At 31.6% G+C, this 20,955-nt stretch overlaps 3 protein-coding genes and 4 non-coding genes across 9 annotated transcripts; 6 read left to right on the forward strand and 1 right to left on the reverse strand.

Annotated features, from left to right (window-relative positions):
- Positions 1-702: 702 nt before the first annotated feature.
- On the forward strand, positions 703-5,553 carry LOC108459332 (GLABRA2 expression modulator-like). Of its 3 annotated transcripts, XR_001867343.2 has the most exons (5): positions 703-1,367; positions 1,456-1,557; positions 4,146-4,417; positions 4,906-5,213; positions 5,364-5,553. XR_001867343.2 is itself a non-coding variant. In XM_017758688.2 (4 exons), the coding sequence occupies exons 1-4, from the start codon at positions 1,028-1,030 to the stop codon at positions 5,092-5,094; spliced, it is 903 nt and encodes a 300-aa protein (XP_017614177.1). In that variant the 5' UTR covers positions 704-1,027; the 3' UTR covers positions 5,095-5,553. The 3 variants fall into 3 exon arrangements, 2 of the variants coding, with proteins under 2 accessions (XP_017614177.1, XP_052875737.1); XM_017758688.2 differs by having other exon boundaries at positions 704-1,367; positions 4,906-5,553; XM_053019777.1 differs by having other exon boundaries at positions 710-1,367; positions 5,059-5,553.
- Positions 5,554-11,652: 6,099 nt separating this feature from the next.
- On the forward strand, positions 11,653-14,344 carry LOC108457855 (protein CURVATURE THYLAKOID 1D, chloroplastic). The gene is made up of 5 exons (XM_017757034.2): positions 11,653-11,832; positions 11,971-12,209; positions 13,612-13,716; positions 13,809-13,880; positions 13,967-14,344. Exons 1-5 carry the CDS (start codon positions 11,706-11,708, stop codon positions 14,036-14,038), a joined length of 615 nt encoding a protein of 204 aa, XP_017612523.1. The 5' UTR covers positions 11,653-11,705; the 3' UTR covers positions 14,039-14,344.
- LOC128282903 (small nucleolar RNA snoR128) lies at positions 12,569-12,665 on the forward strand. Its single transcript, XR_008273253.1, has one exon. It is a non-coding gene; the product is annotated as a small nucleolar RNA snoR128 (small nucleolar RNA).
- LOC128282905 (small nucleolar RNA snoR128) lies at positions 12,853-12,934 on the forward strand. Its single transcript, XR_008273255.1, has one exon. It is a non-coding gene; the product is annotated as a small nucleolar RNA snoR128 (small nucleolar RNA).
- Positions 13,027-13,108, forward strand: LOC128282904 (small nucleolar RNA snoR128). Its single transcript, XR_008273254.1, has one exon. It is a non-coding gene; the product is annotated as a small nucleolar RNA snoR128 (small nucleolar RNA).
- Positions 13,201-13,282, forward strand: LOC128282906 (small nucleolar RNA snoR128). The gene has a single exon (XR_008273256.1). It is a non-coding gene; the product is annotated as a small nucleolar RNA snoR128 (small nucleolar RNA).
- A 3,762-nt stretch (positions 14,345-18,106) lies between the features above and the next one.
- On the reverse strand, positions 18,107-18,931 carry LOC108458531 (uncharacterized). The gene has a single exon (XM_017757954.1). The coding sequence runs from the start codon at positions 18,929-18,931 to the stop codon at positions 18,107-18,109; it is 825 nt and encodes a 274-aa protein (XP_017613443.1).
- Positions 18,932-20,955: the final 2,024 nt, after the last annotated feature.

Here is a 20,955-nt window from a genome sequence, read left to right on the forward strand (position 1 = left end):
AATTTAATTTTTATATTTTGTTTTTAAAAATTAAATTTTTATTTTTAGATTTTAAAATTTTGGTTTAATTATTAACACTATTAAATTGATTAGTGTGACATTAAAAAAAAAAAAAAAAAAACTCACTTATATAGCAATGTAACTATAGAATGACGTTGTTATGAACTTGAATTTAACAAAATAACTTTAATAGTGTTAATAATTAGACTTGAGTTTTAAAATTTGAAAAGTAAAAGGGCTAAATTCCTAAAATTAAAAGTATAGAGATTAAATTTTATATTTGTGAATAATATAGGGACCTATGACATATTTTAACCTATTTATTTTTATATATTTGTGTAATATGTACATATGTTATTTTTGTATGTATTTATATATTTTTTATAATTTTCTATTTATTCTTTTAGAATTTTCAATTTCATTTAAGAAAATTTTGAATTTTTAAAATAATTTTATATAGAATTAACGTCAAATTAATAAAAATATATAAAAGTTAGGAGTAAATTAATTATTATACCAATTAAAAGATTGTTTACATATAGTCACGTTAGTCACTCGATCAGGTGATATAAAAACAATTTTGAAAATATTGATGATCAAATTCTAACTTTTTATATTATTTAGTGACTAAAACAAAAGTTTACCTATAATTAACTGACTATTGGTATGATTTATCCAAAAACTTTAAAAATTCGACCAGACCAAATGCGCCTTCAAAATTGTGCATTCGAATCAGATTGGCGCTAAAAAAGTCATCTTATCGGACGGTCATCGTCGTCCCCGTTCTGCCGGCCAGCACTTTTCCAAAATTCCCAAGAATTAAAAGTAAAAAAATAAATTTCTATAAAAGAACAATTATCTTTTTCTCAAATATGATTCAGTCAAACAAATCAAAATAAATAAATAAAAAAAGCAATTAAAAGAAAGAAAGAAAAAAGTCCACAAAAATCAAATACCAGACTCCTTGCTACTTCCAACGGAAAGTTCCTCACGCGCTGCCTGTTTTTTCCTCCAACGTTCTAAAACAATGGAAAAATCCAAAACGGAAACAGAATGGAAGTCCAGTTCAATGCAATCTCCGAGCGGAGAAAAGAACATGAAAGATTCGGATCCTGTATTGGATGAGGACGACTTTGTTATTGTGCCAACATCGGAGCCAGAGACAAAGGAAATGCGGGAGACTCAGATTCCAAAACAGATTCAAACCGAGCAATCACCGAGCCGGAGGAAATCGGTTCATTGGAGCCCTGAATTGGTTAGCAATTCTCCTCCAGCCGATCACGGTTCCCCCAAGCCCACTCCTAACCGATCCAATCCTTACATTACTCACACTCCTGCTGCCGAATCTTCCTCGAATTCCTTCAACGGCAAGCCATCACACATTGATTTCATTTTTATTATATTTTAATTTGAAAATTTCTTCTTACTATTATTACTTTTTGAAATTGAAAACAGAGAAAATGGATATAGTGAAGGATGTCTTAGGGAGATGGGGGAAGAAAGTGGAAGAAGCGACGAGGAAAGCTGAGGATCTGGCCGAGAACACGTGGCAGCACTGTATGTTTTATTTTCCCTTTTTTTTTTTCCTTATAAAGTTTCAATTCTTTTTTATATTATTAAAATTTAAATTTTTGATACTTTTCCTATAGGCTAGATTTGTATTTAGATTGAATTCAAATCCAATTGAGAGTCTTCCTAGGGTTAGTGTTCGGTTATTTGATTTGCTTCAGTTTGTGATGAAATTAAATAAAACAATTAAATTAAATATTTGATTTAGTTATTGAAAATTGAAATCTATGATATTGAGTTACGAGTTAAAAATTTTGAATCTGGTTATGTCTCGGACACACCATTGTTTTTGTTTGCAGAGATGATGTTTTCTGATGTTGCTCACACTTGTCTTTTTCCTACAAGAATTCTTGCATATCGAGGCATAGGTATGTGGCCATAGGTATATTGGACATGACCTCTAAATACATGGAAAAACATAAAAAGAAATGGACATATATGCGTCAGACACACAGACCCCTTTCCAACACTAGCACTCTAGTCCGAGTAAACATAAATGCTTTCTATTGCTTATGTGTTCTTAATGTAATGTAGGATACATAGGAAGCAGTTTCTTTCATTTTGGAAATAGTTGGACAATTTTAGAGTTTCAAAAATTGTGATTTGTGATAAGGGAAAGGCAGAGGAGGTCATAAAATAAAACTTCATTCTTTATCTTCCTTCCCTCTGTGTAACATGTTTTTAGCATTTTTAGGAAATGCAGCATTAAATTTAGGGAAAGATGGTTTAACATTTGTGTTGTAGCCATGAACTTGGAACTGAATAGAGCAGAATTGATGATTGGGCTTATGTTATCCAAAATAAGATGTTATGATGCTGGGGTTCCTCAAATTCTATTTTTAGATTTTATGAACCGTGCTTGAAGGAGGAGATATGTCCATGCATTTTATCAAACAAATGACTCCGGTCAATTTAGGGGTGAGAAAACTGGTTAAGGTGCTTCCGGTGCTGCTAAACCTTAATGGTGCATTAGTCTTATAATTGACTCCGTAAGAGTGGGGAATTTCAAAACCTTAGTTTTTGAGAGATTTTTATATTAGTGCTTCTATATGCTGCAAATTTCCAAGTAAGAGCTTTGTGGTCTCTTTTTCTCAAATTGTTAACATGGTTAAAGTATCCAGAGATTGCATAGTTAGATGATTTCCCTATGTCACTTTTAGTACTTCCGATGTCTCAAATTCCCAATGCATAGTAAGAGCGTTCTAGACTCTTTGCTCATATTGATAACATGGTTATAGTATCCAGAGATTGCATAGTCAGATGCCTTTCATAAGTCCCAATGTCTAGTAAGAGCCTTTGCAGTATGTTTTGTCAGTTTAATACGATCTCCTTCCCATATTAGACCTTGAATTAGAAGTTAGATGTTCCTTTATTCTACATTTTGTTTGTAGCTCATTTTAGCTTATAGGAATATAGGCCAGATTTTTACTACTATTACCAGTCATTTTAAGTTTAATATTTTGGTTTTCTTGAGCTTTGTTATGCTCAAAATTTACCCATATGAGATGTAAATAAGACGTATGATATCTTATTGTTTCTGTCTAACAAGTAGATTCTTATTATTGAAACCATATTTGCTATTTTGATCATTGAGATGTCTGATGTAGATTTTATGACAACTCTTGCACTACAGATGTAGCCCTGAATATCACTCTAGTCATCTGAGGACTTGTATCTATCTGTTTTCTTTAACATTGTTTCTTTGCTTCCTTTTCCCATTAAGTCTTTGCTTGGTAGAGTGGAAACAAAATTGGAAGAATGTAAAATTAAAGGGATAGAAAACTAGAAGGATGGAAAACATAATTTTTCTTTCCATAGGGATGCTTGGTAGGAGAGATGGAAAAATGAAAAGAAAATTACTTTTCCTTTCCATCCGTTGCTTGGTAGACGTGAAAAATGGAAGGAAAGAGAATAATACATTTGAAAATTGCATAATTTTGAACTAACATGCACATCTCTCTTTTCTCTCCTCTCATGTTCCAATTTGGAAGGATTAATTTTTTTGCATTAGTATGAAAATGATCATCTCTCCTATTTTCTTTCCTCTCACTTTTCTTTCCAACCAAGCACATTCAAATTTATTTTCTTCCCACTTTCCTTTTTCTTCCTCTCATCCCTCCACTTTTTCACCCAAACAAGCACACCTTAAATTCTTCCTCCTTCAATATACTTTGTTTGAGTACTGTAATGTATGTGTGCATCACCTCATTTGTGCATTCTTTATTACATTACCTCAACATAGTAATACGTTAAATAACCATAATTGTAATGATCTATGTATCGTTGGTCATATTCTGGACTTTTTTTTTTTTGTTGATCTTCTTGTTTGGTGGCATTCTTTACAATCGAAAACATTGCTTTTCTTAAGGATGCTTTTGTGCGTCAGTATTATAAAAGTGAGAAATATGGAAAATATTATATTTTAATTAGAATAATATGTTTATACCCAAAAAAAAAAAGAACAATATGATTCTTTTTTACATGAACCTGGCTCCTCCCTTGTGCTTCTCAGCAGTTTCAACCTTCGCATAAATAAAGTTACTGAAATGTTTTTTTTCTCTCTTTTCTTAAATCAGTGAAAACAAACTCAAGCTTTACTGATGCTGCCATGGGTAGAATTGCTCAGGGAACAAAGGTTTTAGCAGAAGGTGGTTATGAGAGGGTTTTTAGGCAAACATTTGAAACCGTTCCCAAAGAACAACTTCTAAATTCATTTGCTTGCTACTTGTCCACATCAGCTGGTCCTGTCATGGGAGTTTTATATGTTTCAACTGCAAAGCTGGCATATTGTAGTGATAATCCTCTTTCCTATAAAAATGGTAACCAGACTGACTGGAACTTCTATAAGGTATATTTGCATTATCCTTACACTATGTTACTCAAACTTGGATGTAAGAGTTAGGCACAAGTATGTGTCTGACATAGGTGTGGCCAGATTTTCTAAGTGTTTCTATGTATTTGGAGGGATTTTGGAAGTCATATCCCTATACCATGTATCATACATAGATACTTGAAGAAATATGAAGAGATGGCAACTTAGTCCTTGCATGCTTGCAATAGAAAAGATTGATAGTAGTGAGCTCCTAATTCTACTCTGTTCCATATGTAAAATGTGTTGCTCCAACTCATTATTTTTCTTAAATTATCTATGTCCGGTACTTGTGTTTTACACATATCTGAATATGAGTAACGGGGATTTGATTCTCCCAAGATCCTCTAATTACTTGGAAAAACCTTCATTTCAGAGGCTTACTCGGGTCCAAGTTCAGTTGTGGTTTGTGGTATCAGGAACTTACTAAGTTATGATTCTTGACATTCTTCTGTCTACTTAAACAGGTAGTTATCCCATTTCATCAACTTAGAGCAATTAACCCTTCTTCAAGCAAAATAAATCCTGCTGAAAAGTACATCCAGGTTATCTGTGTTGATAGTCATGAATTTTGGTTCATGGGCTTCTTAAACTACAATGGCGCCGTTACATGCCTACAGGAAGCATCACAACTCCATGGCACACTGTCTATGTGATACCATTCCTGATGGCATAAACTTCCATCAGTTTTATGATGTTTTATTCAACCATTCACTCCGTGCTATTTGTAAGCATTTGATAATTGCATGATCCATAGGGAAGCTCTTCGATTCAGGTAACTTACTATCATACCGCATGTTTCCATGAGACAAGTTATTGCTTATCTATTCATTCTCCTATCGATTGTCCGATTACTAGTCTGAGTTGTTTAGCCATTGTTTTTTGCTGCTTGCAACAACTTCATCAAATGGAATTTGATTAACAGGGTCAAGACCTAGATCTGATGTAATACCGATGAATGGGTTAGTTTGCAATGTAGGTGAGTATGAGTAAGGTTGTAATTGAGCTGACTCCATACAGCTTGAGGTATGTATTATTTTTGCTGTGACAGCTCATTTGAGTACCTGTGTATAAAATAAGGTAGTCAACAATATGAGGCGTTAATGTTTTTTAAATCAAGGTTAAATTAATAAAAATATATAAATTTGAGAGTTAAATTTAAAGAATCTCCACACCGAGATAAACTTCACATATCATCTCAATGTCAGTAAAAGACATTAACCAACAAAAGCTTAAGTGCTTAACATAAACATCTCAATGCCATAATTCACCTGTACAACAAAATCATAAAAGATTATGCCTCGAATAAAAAAAATATAAAGAAAATTTAAAGCAACTTATAAATTAAAACAACTTATAATTGGGAAATTTTTAAACAACTTATAAATTAAAACAATGAACCCTTTTATTCGGTTACAAAACTTCAATAATTTACAAATTACAAATAAAATGTGCAAATCTGACTTCTACTATTACATTACATGATTCAATTTAGATTAAGCCTCGAATAAAAAAATATTTAAAAAATATTCCATAGAACAAAAACATCAACAAAATAAATGACATCAACGATTTTGTTTTTTTTTGCAATAATACCCACATAAATATTAAGTTGATGAATAAAGCTGGAGAAATTTTTGTACTTGAAATTCCGAAGAAGGAGCCTCGAAAACTCAATCGGATCCGTCCAACCCCAAGAGATAATCAAATCCAACCAATGTTTTTAGGATTGCACAAGTGATTGGATGGATGAGATAATCAATTTGACTGGTCAAACCAAATTATATGTTTAAAAAAATAAAAAATATATTTAAAAAAGACATGGTTAAAATGATTGAATCGCTGATTTAATTATTTTTTTATTCAGTTGAATCGGTTTATATTAATTTTTAATTTAACTAATTTAATACCATTCTTTAAATTGATACTTTAATTAATTTTTTATCCGATCGGTTTAATCCAATTTAAATACTCTTACAATTTTAAAGACTAGTTATCTATCAAGTTGAACGTTTTTATATAATGAAAAAAAAAAGTAAGGATGAATTGTTATTAAGAATTTTCAAAAGTTGTGATACGTCGATACTCGATATATTTGGTTCCGATTAGTGGCTATAAAAATGTTTTAATCCCATCACTCTAGTTTCTTTTAACATTTTTAACAAGTTTTAAATGAAAATTTGGCCCCAAATTATAGTGGTTTTCCTATATAGGTACCTAAACTTTTTTTTAATCAAAAGTGGTACCTAAACTTTGGTTTCATTTCACATTTTGGTCTAACTGTTAACTATCGTTAAAAAATTTTTCTTAACCAATAATATTGTGAGACATCATTTTTAATTAAATAAAAAATAAATTTAATAGTTAAGAGAATTTTTTTTAACGATAATAAACAGTTGGACTAAAAAATGCAACGGAATTATAGTTTAGGTACCAATCTTGACCCAAAAAAAAGTTTAGGTACCTATATGTAGGGCTGAGCAAAGAAACTGAGAAAATCGAAAAGCTGATTCAAACCCATGTGTTCGGTTCAAGTTTTGTATTGTTTAGTTCAGTTTCAAGTCATATAAAAGAATGAAAAAAATCTATGTTTAAAGAAATAGTCCTAATAGAATAACAAATTGACTACTTCAATCTAATTCATTATTATTATTATTATTATTATTAGATATCATATAAAAGATAAAGTTATGGGAATATTTCATAAATTTTTTTTTAAAAAAGGTGTAATTTTATATTAGAGTAAGTAAAATATTCCTTAAATATAATAATTTTAATTTTAATGTTAGAAAATAGTTTATTAAAATTTATAATCTTTTATCTATAAAAGAAATAAATTTTCATAATTATACTTGTTTGATAATTATAAATTTAATCAATTATATGATGTATTGTATTCACTCAATTATAAGTAATTAAACTAATAAAAATAGAGAGAAAATATTAGGAATGGTGATGATTTGTGTATTAACTTTTTTTAACAACTTTGAATGATTTATCAATTTAATAACTTAACTTAAAAAATGTTTTAAATAGTTTTATTGATGATTATGATATTAATCTAATTATTTAATTCACTTTATGAATGTAGAAGATGTATTATGATTATTGTGAAAATCAAGAATTACTATTTTTAAGCCCAAAACAAGAGAATATTGTTTTTCTTTTACAAAGTCCAAATTTAGTAAAAACCGTCAAACTGTAATTATGGTTTTAAATATTTTTATTTTTATTCTATGTGATTTTAGTTTCAAAAATTTAATCAAACCCAAATTTAAGGATTAATTTTCATTTAAGCTTGCTTTATTGAAAAATTAATGTGAAAAAATAGTGGAAGATGGAGTTCCCAATGATTTAAGCTGCCCCCAAAAAATCTTTTGAGGGGGAGGTTTAGGCTCAAGTTAATTTGATTTTTTGTAAATTTGATTTATGCACAACTCTTATAAAGCTGGCCAAATTCACTTAATATTTTCTTTCCTCCTTTTTAAGTTTCTTAGGAATAAAGAGTTATATTTCTTATTCCACTTTTTTAAGTTGGTACACTTGTGCCTAGGAGTGTACTTGGTAGGCAATCTGGAACTAGCACTCAATAAGAGATCCTCCTATCATATTGAATCCATTCATGGAACCAAGTGACTTGGCCCTTTGGTAAGATTGCTTAGGATACCCCACACTACCACCCTATAGACTAAGAAACAAAGCCTTGTAGTACCCTACCCCTCCACTATGAGTTATGTGTTTCTTATGAGTGCCCCTAATATATTTTCAACCTGTTTAGCTATTAAATAGCCATCGACGAAATTCTGTGGCTTAAACAACCTAAGATATTGATCATGGAATTGCTTCATAGTCTCCAGTTGCTTAAAAGACACCAATTCTTCCATAGGGTCCTGGTAAATATTAGAACAAACCTCTCATTTAATCCTCTTGTGTCATGGGTATAGATCTTTCGTCTCGTGATCCGTGTGGCCTTAAGCGATCTATTAGTTCCAAACTCGCCTAAGTCAACTTAAACACCACAAGTGATGATTCCTTTAGAATTCCTCCAAGGCACTCATAAGCAATTATGCCAAAAAAAAAAGCCATAAAAGAACAACAAAAAGGCACTAAAAAGAACGCACGATAGGTGTTTGAGTAAATGCTCTCAATATTCTATTACTTTCAAAGAATAATGAAGCAATGGATGAATGAAGTGATTTACAAGTGAGGGGGAGGCTCTCTATTTATAGTTGAGCTCCCTCAAAATCGACGGTCAAGATCAAGTTACATCGACGAACGAGACTAGCCTATTCATTGATTTTAGGGATTTAAAAAATTACAAAATATCAAATCTAATTTAATCTTTACAAGATATATTTCATATCAATCTTCTAAGATTAGTTCCCATATTTACTAAGATAGCCTTATGTTGCCATATCTTCATCGTTAGGCCACCTAGGCTTCAATCTGACAAGCTTCTCCAACAGCTTAACGAATCGGGCTAGTTATTGTGGGCCAAATGATCCCCATCTAAACAACATACATCCCTTAGACGTATTTGGTGCGATGGTCACGGTCTTTGAACTGCAACTCGTGACACTTGCATAAGCTTCCCAAGTTAGCTGATGCAATCCCCTCTACCTTTAGGCAAAGAAATGATGCCAATCTAAGGCCTTCCCCTCCAGGTGTAACATGACCATCCGAACCTTAGCACGATCCTCTACACATTCGGCTTCAAAAAACTACTCCAACTTGAACCACCAGCCTCTAAAATCCATGCCATCAAAACGAGGGCAATCAAACTTGATCTGCTTGGTATTCGACTCCAAACTATTGGCACGAGAAAACTAACCTATATTTGACTGTGTTGATCGTACTATAGGCTCCTTAGGAGGAAACCCATGAGGGGATCCCCCTAAAATACCCTTACCCTTATCCTGAGCCATATTTGCAACTCTAGTGGCCTGTGGTTGCCCCAAGAACTGCTCCAAAATGGAGTACAACTCCAAACACATATCACTTTTAAATCTATTTCCCTAAACCTCGTATCTAACTTAACACAATGTCCACTCGAAGCTGGGACATTTCTTGCTGTAGTTGAGTCATTTTCTTTTACAACCTGGTGGTTACTCCTTTATTGGCCATAAGGAACGTAAAGGCTCTGATACCCTTGTAATGATCCAAAATGTAGGCAGAAAGACTAGATGAGGAAGAAAATAGAATTAAAGAGAGAGAGAGAGAGAGAGGGAGAGAGTAACTGAATTCTTCTTAATACATAACAAACTAGACCCCTATTCATGATAAAGGAGGGAACAACGACCAATTTACAATCTGGAAAATTGTTAGGTCATATCCCAAAACGAGTCGTTTCATTAACGGGCCTAAGGTCAAAACACATCGTTTCATTAAAGGACTCTAGACTCAAAGCGCGACGTTTTACCCCTTACAACTTAAATAGAAATTAAAGACAAATAACTTACCAACCATTTGAAAACTATTAATGGTTAATAGAAATTAATTCATACCAAGAACAAGATTCGACTTTTCTCCTTCCAAAAATCGATCACATGGGCCAAAATCTATCTCCCCTTATTTCAATCTATTTCTTTTCAAAATTATTTTATTTTCATTCTTTCTAGCTGTTTATTTGTTTAATTATTAGATCTAGTTCTAAACATTTTAGCAACTTGTCCATCCGCTGCTATCTATCAAATTTAGCCTTAAAGTTTACACACATTGTCAATTTGGTCCTAATTTAACAAATTTATCTAGCAACATTTGTGTTAATGTGTAAATGTTGAGGTTCAATTTGTTGAAATTTTTAGAATTAATGCCAAAATAAAAAAAAATATTAAATGCTATATTCATTAGTATACCAATCAAAATTATGTATAATTAACGGAAGACATTAACTTTCGATTAATTGTCCTTAGATGTTCATTTTAAAAAATTGACAATGATTAAATTGCTCCAATCTTTTTTTAAGAAAGACTAATTTGCTCAATTTCAAAATTGAAAGGGACTAGAAAAATCTTTTTACCAATTATTTCCTATTAAATGAACACATGAAAATATAAAAAATATTCTTCATAAATTATTTTGGCGAAACAAACATGCATAAAATTAGGTTACCCATTATATTATCATTATCCTGATAATGATAACTGGTTCAAATTCGATCGGTGGTTTACAGCCATATACAGAAAAAAAGGCTTAATTAAAAAATTACCCCTTAAATTATACCCGTTTTCTCAAATTCGTACTTAAACTTTTTTTTAATCTATTTGGGTACTCAGTACCCATGTAACCCCACCTTAACGCCGTTGGTCCAAAAAATTTAGTCCAATCTGTGTTCATCTACCAAATGCATCTCTTTTTCCCAACGATTCAATTAGGGTTTAGTTGTTTTCAAAATGGCATCATATTCCTTTCCCCTTCTAAACCCTCTAAATTTTCTTTCTTTCACAACACATCCATCTCTTTCCAAAATATCCCTACTAAAACCCCACCTCCACTTCAATCATCTTCATCTAGCTCCGCCCAACTCCAGCCTATAGAAGAACTCCCCCCTAAGCTCCAAGAAATAATCAAGCTTTTCCAATCTGTTGAAGAACCCAAAGCCAAGTACGAACAGCTGATGTTTTAACAAATATAAAAACAAGTTGACAGTATTGTTTTGTTTGGCGTTTCATCTTTCAAATCGGATTCGGCCTTTTAGGGTTTCTAGGGTTGCCAAATCGATTCAAAATAAAAACAAAGTGATTTCGGCCTGAAAACAAACTAAAATCCCAATAAAATTTTGCTTCTGAAGAAGATAATGGAAGATTAAGATGATGAAATCTAAAAAAAAAAAAGAAGATTGGTTTTGATTACTGAAAGCAAACAAATGGGAAAGGTTACGGGGAAGAAGATGGATTTGGGGAAGAGTTAATAGTTCAAAAAAAAAAATTATTGTAATAAATTTAATTAAAAATAATTTTTTATTTTTTTCCAGTTTTTAAATTTTATGTAAAAATTAAAAATCGTGACGCGGCAGCTTCTGATTGGACTGAACTTTTTGGACTAACGGTGTTTAGGTCTGGGGTTAAATGGGCAACGGCACAATAATTTGAGTACCCAAATTGATAAAAGAAAGTTTAAGTACCTATCTGTGAAAATAGGTATAGTTTAGGGGGTAATTTTTGCATTAAGCCAAAAGAAAAAAAAAAAAAGAACCCTAGAGAAGACGCCCTTATTAAATACACACAGCCAGTTCTAAGACGGTCATTTACCTCTTCACTCAAAAAGCATGGAGCCGCTCACTACCAGCCTAACCCATTCCATTTCCACTCTTCCACCCATCCGCTTCTTCGCCTCAGCTCACCGTCTCCCCCCTCCGCAGCTTTCTGTCTCCACCGCCCGCCACCTCCGTTCCCGTACGAATTCCCCTAAATCCTAGCCCCTCTTTTTTATTTCATTGTCTTTTTTTACTATTATTTTTAGTCTCAGTCTTTTTAAGTCATAACACTTCATATTAGAAGAGTTGAATGATCTTTTTGTTTGTTTGCTTGTAGGGGTTTTGCGTTTTAGTAATCTGTTGCCTAAAGCGACAACTTCGGAAGAAGCCTCCTCCACCGGGCCAAACCGATATTTCGGTGAAGATCGTGACCGCGTGGTGACAGTGGAAGAAGTTCCGGCGGTTGGGAATAATAATGTCTTCAATGAAAAGCTGCCACTTGAAGAATCTAAAGTAGAGTCAGCTGCCGATGAGGACTCGCAGATGTTCGAGTTTTTGGAGAAACTTAATATCAAGGTTTGCCCTCTGCTTAATTATTTACACTGTTTATACATGCATCATTGGAGCTTCTCATAGGACAAAAGTTGATTTTTAATATAAATAAGGCAAATGACGGTTGATTTCTTGGGTTTCGCTGAGATGATGCCTATAGGGACAGAGCATTTACTTTTTGTTTGATTGTATATCGAATTTGTTGTTAAAATGTCCAAATTGGATCAATTAATTGTTCAATTTTTTTTGGAAAATGTGTTTCTGGGATTAGAATGAATTGTCAAAAAAAAAAAGGAGGAGAAACATTCTAGGTTCTTTTACTTGATTATTTATGTTACTCAAATGAACTTTTGTTGGATATTTATGCTTCTTATCAAATTGGGTTGCAATGATGAAGTTTTGGAATCAGTGGAAGGTATTTGTTGAATGCTTGATGAAACTTTCGACCATTATGTCGATCCTGAGCGGTTAACAGAGCAACCTAGGGACTTTATTTTTATTGCTTCTTTTTTCTCTCTCCATTTTAGGGTTTATTTTATATATATTCATATGGTTGGTGTTTCATCCTAGCCTTTGATTGAGAAGGTTAGAACCTCCCTTTTAATATTCTTTGCTCTTAGATTTTGTTCATTATGTATTAAACTACTTTGATGAATTTGCATATTTGTTGCTGTGATGATTATATTAAAATTTATGAAAATTTTGTGAATCATTGGCAACTATGTCGATCTGAGCGGTTACCTGAGCAACAAATTTGTTCAAATTCTATCTCTTTGTAGATTTATCACATTGTTTTAATCGTCTTACAATTAATCTTATTGTATGTGAATATGCAGTTTTGTTGCTGTGATGATTATATTAGAATTTATGAAAAATTTATGAAACATCGACAACTATGTCGATCTGAGCGGTTACCTGAGCAACAAAATTTGTTCAAATTCAGTTTCCTTGTTGATTTATTACGCTCTTTAGTTGTCTTATGATACATTTTATTGTATGTGAATCTGTGATTTTGTTGCTGTGATGATTATATTAGAATTTATGAAAATTTAATGAAACATTGACAACCATGTCGATCTGAGCGGTTACATGAGCAACAAAATTTGTTCAAATTCAGTTTCTTTCTTGATTTATTACTTTGGTTTAGCTGTCTTGTAATATCTATAGTCTGTCCAACTTTTTAGTTCTTCTTGATCTCTTTCCTTGTGGTTTTGGCTGATGATTTCTCTTGCTTGTTTATCTCTTTGTCCTGGTTTCTATGGTTGGTGTAAGAAGAGAATGATTTGATACAGAGTGTTGTAGAGTTGCTCCATACAATTCATAGTACTTTGAGAATTTAGGATTTATAGTTTGCATCTTCTACAGTACTTATCATTTCTATCGGTTTTCGATCGATTCTGATGATTCGATTGCTAATTACTTGCAGCTTGACTCTGGAGATGGATATTCAGTCATATTATATGGAACTGGTGCCTTGTTTGCATTGTGGCTAGCCTCATCTCTTGTTGGTGCTATTGATTCAATTCCATTGGTGCGTGCTAAATCTGAATTCCGAGTTTCTTTGGACGTTGAATAAAACATTTTGTATTCCTTTTGATTGACGATTCTAATCGTAACATTCAGTTCCCTAAATTGATGGAAGTTGTGGGTCTTGGCTACACAGTCTGGTTTAGTTCTCGATATCTGTTTTTCAAGGTAACTGCCGGCTTTTAACAGTGGAGGTTCTTGATAATCACTGCCTTAGAGCAAGTACTAATTCCTTATTTACATGCATTTCACAGAAAAGCAGAGAGGAGTTGGGTGCTAAAATCAAAGAACTTAAGCAGCAGGTCCTTGGCTCAGAGGACGATTAATATAGGAGGATTTGATTCCAGTGAGTTTTGCTTGACACATGAAAAAGGACGAAATGCAGAGTTGGATATTTTCTCCAGTTCATATTTAGGAACTTAAAAGAGTACAAAGATATGTCAATAACAAAAACTAGTTACAAGCATAAAAGATAAAAGATTTTGTTGGTTTGTTATTCTATGCATATCCTGCAAGTATGTATGTACTGTGTTCACTGGCATTGGTTGTTATATGCTTGTGTGTGTAATATCTTATATAATGATGAGACAAAGATATGAAAATACAAATATTTTAAAATTCATTCAATATAATGGATTCCTCACCTGCTGATTCATCAGGGAGAGTCGTCCCATTTTCAGTATTTACGAAAGCAAATAACAAGGGACTCTTGCCGGAGTGAAGAATATTAGTGGTGGGAGCTGAATGTTGGATTTCATCGGATACTGCTGCTGCTTTTTTCAATCATGGCTGGAGAGGGATGGGGACTCTCTTGCGGTTTTTCAGCGACTACCATCAACATAGGGTTTACGGTTCATAGGAATGGTAGCAGTGAGCAAGGAGGCTGGTCTAACCCTATTGATGTGATGTCCTTGTCTAAGTCTAAACTGTAAACTTTTCTGGTGGTGGCAGTCTAGCAAATTAGTATCAGACATGTTAGGGATCTAAAAAAAATGAATTTGAGTAAATCAAATTTTTCTTTAACTAATTCGAGCAAGTAATTTAGGTTTGAAGTTAAGTTTGAATAACTTTATAAATTTTTAAAAGAAGTTCTAAAGATTATATAAAAAAGTTTTAAAAATTTTAAAAATAATTTTTGTATCTAAATAAGTTAGTTAAATTTAAATTGAAAAAGTTTTCAAATATATAATTTCAATTTTATATGTTTTGATATGAAATTAATTATATTATAATAAGATTTTAAGTTGATATATTTAATTTTAATTTGACTTGAATTTTATTTTACTCAATTTATTTAAAAAATTTAAATTAAATTAGGATTATAAAATAGGAATTATCAACTTAATTAAATCAAAATATGTTTACTCAATTTAATCAAACACAAATGGTAATGAGGTTTCAAAATCAGACAATTACAATTTTAAGACCAAGCATCGTGTGGCCCATGGCCCTCAGCTATCTATTAAATACAACAAATCGAAATTTAAGTGAAATCAAAATAGTTGATAAAGCTGACCGGGGCTGGGGCTGAACCTTCCTCAAAAGAAATGAAAACTAGAGATCAACATGACAAACCTGAAATCAAAAGATATTAGGACTTGTATTAAAAAGCTTCATTACTATTCAGTTGACAACCTTCTCCTGACAGACATGAAAATTCATGTTGAGTTAATGCCTGAAACTCAAATACACTCGCACCCCAAAAGGGTTTTATCTTTTTTGATATTTGCAAATGCTTCAAGATTTTGTCATACCATAATCCTAACACATACAGTGTTGCGAGGATACCCCAGCACTACATGTTATTCCTAATATATACAGTTCCCTTATTCCTAGGAGTGATGCGAGGAGACTCTAGCACTTCATGTTAAAGTCCCCATCAACCTTCACCTAAAAAAATAGTAAATGTAACTTTAAGTCTTTATACTAGAAATTAGATTATATTTGTAGCGACGTAAAAATTTCTCTTTCGGTCGTTAATTGAGGCGATTATTTAAAAATTTAAAAATCGACTTTCGATTTTATTAAAAAAGGGAGTCGCCACCGATTTTTTTTCTAGGTGTGACCGGACACTTAATAAATCATCCTTTTTTAGAAAAGAAAACTTATTCTTGCACAAAAATAAAGGCCGAATTTAGGTCTACGTCAAAAGCCAGAGTAACGTTGGGTTCGGGAGTCGGTTACGCGCGAGGAAGGTATTAGCACCCTCGCGACGTCCAAAATTGGTATCTTATTAAACACGTGTTGTCTTGATTTTCAAAAATACGAATTCAATTTGACATTTAAGTGTGATCCGATTGAAGGAAATGAGAAGTTGTAAGTTTTTGGTTTTTTAGAAGAATATCCCTTTTTTAACACGAGCCGACTAACTTCACCCAACATAGCGATGAAATCAATGACTTAATGTTAAAATCGGTACATTGCCTTATTCTTAAAATTAAAATGTAAAAAGTTTCTAAAATGATAGTAAAAAAATCTAAGAATATTATTGTAAAAATGCTAATAGTGATGTGAATAATATAAAATATTAAAATATCAAAATATTAGAATAATAATAATTAATATTGAAAAATAAAAAATAAAATAGAAATAAAAAGTGTACATAATATATATATATATATATTAGAAATAACAATGATGTTTAAAAATAATACTATTAATAATACTACATAAATATGTACATATATAAAAAATAAATAGTGATAATATTAAAATATGTACATAATATAGTGTAAAAAATACATACATAATATAATTAAAATATATACATAAGATAACATGTATATATATATATATATATATAAATAATATAGTATTAAAGATATATACATAAAATAGTATAATATATATACGTAATATAGAATTTAGAATATACCTAATATATTAAAAGAATATATATATAATATAATATTAAGAAATATAATAATAACAAAAAAGAGAGAGGAGAGTGGGTGATTTCCGCCACAAGGCCAAGCCACCGTCCAGATCACAGGATCATGGCCGTCCATCATCGGCGCCATACAGACACGGCAATGGGACCTCAAAAAAACTTTTTCGGTAAAAATGGATAAGCTTCCTCCTTTTATTTTTACTTTCGGATAAAAGAAACAAAATAAGATTGAAAGAAAAAATGATAAGCAAACAAAGAACTTAAAACGAGAATAGACGAAGAAACCTCTTTTGCTTTGATCTTTGATTAATCTCCAAAAAAACTACTCTCTCCAAAAATTAGCCTTTACAATAATTCTTCTCCTTGATTACTCTCAAAAAACCTTTCAAAAATCCTTTACAATAACTTTCTTCCCCAAAACTTCTTCCCCTCCTAATACAAAATATGAGAAGGCTTATATAGCCATTTACAAAATATTTTTATTGTTTATGTCTTCATTTGTAGGTACAAGTGGTGGTGGAGCAAGTGTGGCTAGTGGAGTTGGTGGTGGCAAAGGCTAGGATTTAGTTGAGAAAAGTTTAGGTTGTGAGCTAAGTTTTTTTATTTTAATTTGGGTTTAGGGTTTGAGCCATTGGGGTTTTGATGTAAATTGGGCTTTGGGTAGTTAAGATTTTGAGTTTTGGGTTTACTTTTGGTGGGTTAGGTAAGGCTAAATTGAGTTTTGATGTAAATGGGTTAAAATTAGCCTACAACAGTATTTTTTTATTTACTTAAAAAAATAAATTAATCATTTCTATAGTTAAAAACAAGCTGTTAATAGAATAACTGACGTGTCACAAGTATTTTATGCTGAAATATAAAAAATAATTTATAAATAAATTTTTAACAAAATGATTAATTTACTTAATCTATAGAATGAGAGGCAACCAGACTAGGAGACCGCATATTCATTCCCTAGATGCTAAACTTACTCTATCCTCAGTAGATGCTAAACTTATTAGAAAACTGGAATTGCAAAAGTTGAGAAATACTATCAATAAAATTCTCAACCAAGTCCCTTCTAACATGCAATACAACTAATACAAACAGATAATCAAACATGAAATACAAAAACTGCAAACAGATATATATATCAATTCCTTCCTTCTAACATCCAATACAAGAAATGATAAATCAATTCCTTCAAGAACAAATAGTTAAACCTGAGATTCAATCACATAACCAACAACCATAACAAAGTTCCCATTACTGGTACCATACAAAAACAAGCATTGTCATTTCAACAACCATACCATATGTTCTTCAACCATAAGATTAAAAAACACATTCCACAGAAAAAGAAGAAGCTGTTTTGCTGTGAAATCTGTTTACTAAGCAATCTCTTTCTAGACTAGTATAACCTTACTCTATTTTTAATTTAGCAGCAGATAGGTAAGACATGAATCCTTTAATCAGCACCCAAAGAAACTATCTATACCCTTCCCCCATTGATTAGGATCTGCAGTTATCCATCAAACCATTCATCATCATCATCTCCATAAAACCTTATCTCATAAAGCTCATCATCATCATATTCATCAGAACCACCATTCTTATCATTTCCAAGCCTTGTTCCTCCACTTCCACAATCGGTATCTGCAACTTCATTCCTTTCCACAACCTTCATCTTCCCTATTTCCACCTTTACCCCTCTCCCCATCACTTTCTTTGGTTTCTTTAGCACGGATTTCACTCTCTTCGTTACAACCTTTCCTTCACCATTGCTCAAACTTTCAGCTTTCACGTTACCACCCACATCTTTCACATCCATTCCCTTCTTCTCATCATCGCTATCATCAGAGATTTCCACAACAACGGGCTTTTTCCCATTATCTCCCTCCCCAACCTGTTTCTTGTCACGCAAGAAAACATCCCCAGAATAACCTAATGGAAAAAACCCATAGCCCCAATAATATTCTCTGACTTCCCAGTTCATCAGTACATGTTCCGGTGGCGCTGCCACCGCCAGTCCATGAAACCCCTTTCTACAAGTCTGACAAACCAAGCAGCAATCTTCATACTTCTTTTCGTATTCGTACATGTGATAACAGTATGGACAAACCGTCCAAAACGTACTCTTGTGGTCTTCACTCTTTGTCTCATTTGCTGCACCTTTTTCTTGCTTCAAGCAATCAGCTTTGAATCCATTTCCATCGCAACCAATGTTGAAAAAAGGGGTTTCCTTTCTTTGATCGCTCGCAATATTTTTTTGGGAGCTTTGGTTATGGTGTTGTGGTGGATTGAAACCAAAGTTCGTACCTTCTTGAGTAAAAGAGAAGTTGGTATCCATGGGGTTTTACCACACTAGCAGGGTTTCAAATAGGGGTTGCTTAGTGGTGCTTTGCCGCTGTAAATCAAGCAAGGTAGAGAGTAGATATATCTCCTAGAAATCTTCAAAGGATACTTAGGCAGCGGGATATGTTAGAGGACTTTAATGACTTAAGAGAGACGACCGTTGGTACGGGATTTTAAAGGAAATTTTAGGGAAAAAGATTATATATAATTTTTATTCTAATTTATTCATTGTAAAATAATTAAAAATAATTAACAAAAATCGCTCTTATAGTTTTAATCCAACATTATCCATCAATTAAATCTTCGAAATTAATTTTTGTATCTAATTTTATTAAGTTTACATTTTACGTAAAAAATAATTACATGTTATTTGATATGAAAATTTAGTAATATAATTTATATTAGATTAATAAATATTTAAACGAATACTATCCATGAATTAAATCTTGGAAATTAGATTTTCCATTGAAACTCTGAATGTTCATTAAATTTCGTGGTTAGAATTGACATAAAAATAATGACATGAAAACTGATGTGAAAAATTAAGGCATAATAATTTTCATGTGGATCTCACTGTTGGTAAAATTAATAGAGATTAATTTTTTCATTTATTTTGAGTGATTTGATAAATAATGTAGGTTCAATGATTAAAAGAGATGAAAAATTAAATGGAAGGCTAAAATAAATTTTTTGTAAAGTTTGAAGGCTAAATAAATTAATATGCTAAAAATTAATAATTCTAAAAATATATAAAATATAAAATTTTAAAATAAATAAATTTAATATACATATATGGTAAGGTATTGAAACAAAATAGGAAAGATATGGTAAGGAATTGAAACAAAACAGGAAACATAGGTGTCATAAACGAATTACTTTTATTGAAAAATATGGGCGGGCTTTTTAATATGCTTTGTTTTTAAATTATGGAAATTTATAAGTTGTTTTAGTGGGATAAACTAGTTATTAAACTATGAATTTTTTTATTTTAGTTATAAAATTTGTAATTTAAGTACTTATATTATATAATTTAATTATTTTGGTTACTCTCGTTAAAATTACAAACGGTAAGTTAATGTGACAATTAAAAGAATTTGTATAATAATAAATTTAGTCCTCAACTTTTACATATTATATCAATATAGTCATAATTTTAAAAGTTAGCTCTCAAAATTTACAACTGTTCTCAATTTGATCCTAGTTCTAAAAAACAAAAAATAAAAAATACATAAATATTTTCAAAAAATATAATAAGAATTTCAAAATTTATATTAATATAAAAAAAATAAAATCCTCCAACCTCGTCCCTCTCCCTCTATGTTGCTAATCCTTAATTTGCTGTAACTAAATGTATATAATCTCATCAGCTTACCTCTAAGACTCTAACTAAAGGTAGCTTCAAAGAATGTATTTTTTTGTTGTAATTCGTATTGTAATTCGTAGACCACTCTATACCATTTATTTTGAAGTCAATAGTTGTTAAAATCAAGCTGATGGTTGGGGTTAATTACAGTATGTCCATTAGGCTCAACTCGAGGTTTAATGCAAGTCTTAGGAAAAAGACTATTGAGTTTTGTTGTGTCCCAAAGTATTTACTTTGCCAAAAAGATTAGATTTGGACAATTATATGGTTTAAAGCATGGAAGAAGAGTTTCACAATCTCGTTGCCATTAGGTACTATACCTACTCTTCTAAGTACTTTAATAACATGAGGAAAAAGCTTTACATATACAGTACTTATGTTTGGTTTGACTACTAGTGTAATAACATGAGAAAAAAAAAGCTTGTTCATTATATATGTATTACAATAATTAGCCATAAAATAAAAAATAATTAGTACAATTTTAAACTTGAAACTAGAAACATACGTATCAAACGTATTTTAAATCAACTTTGAAATTGGGGGTCTACAAAAAGAAAAGAAGATAGTTTATGCAATGTACAAGAAATTATTGTTTTGGGCTTCCATGCTCCTATTACTTGCACTTTGGTGCTTCTATTCTTGGCACTATCGTGTGA

This window comes from Gossypium arboreum, chromosome 10 (assembly GCF_025698485.1).
Source record: "Gossypium arboreum isolate Shixiya-1 chromosome 10, ASM2569848v2, whole genome shotgun sequence".
In the NCBI taxonomy this organism is placed as follows: Eukaryota; Viridiplantae; Streptophyta; class Magnoliopsida; order Malvales; family Malvaceae; genus Gossypium; species Gossypium arboreum.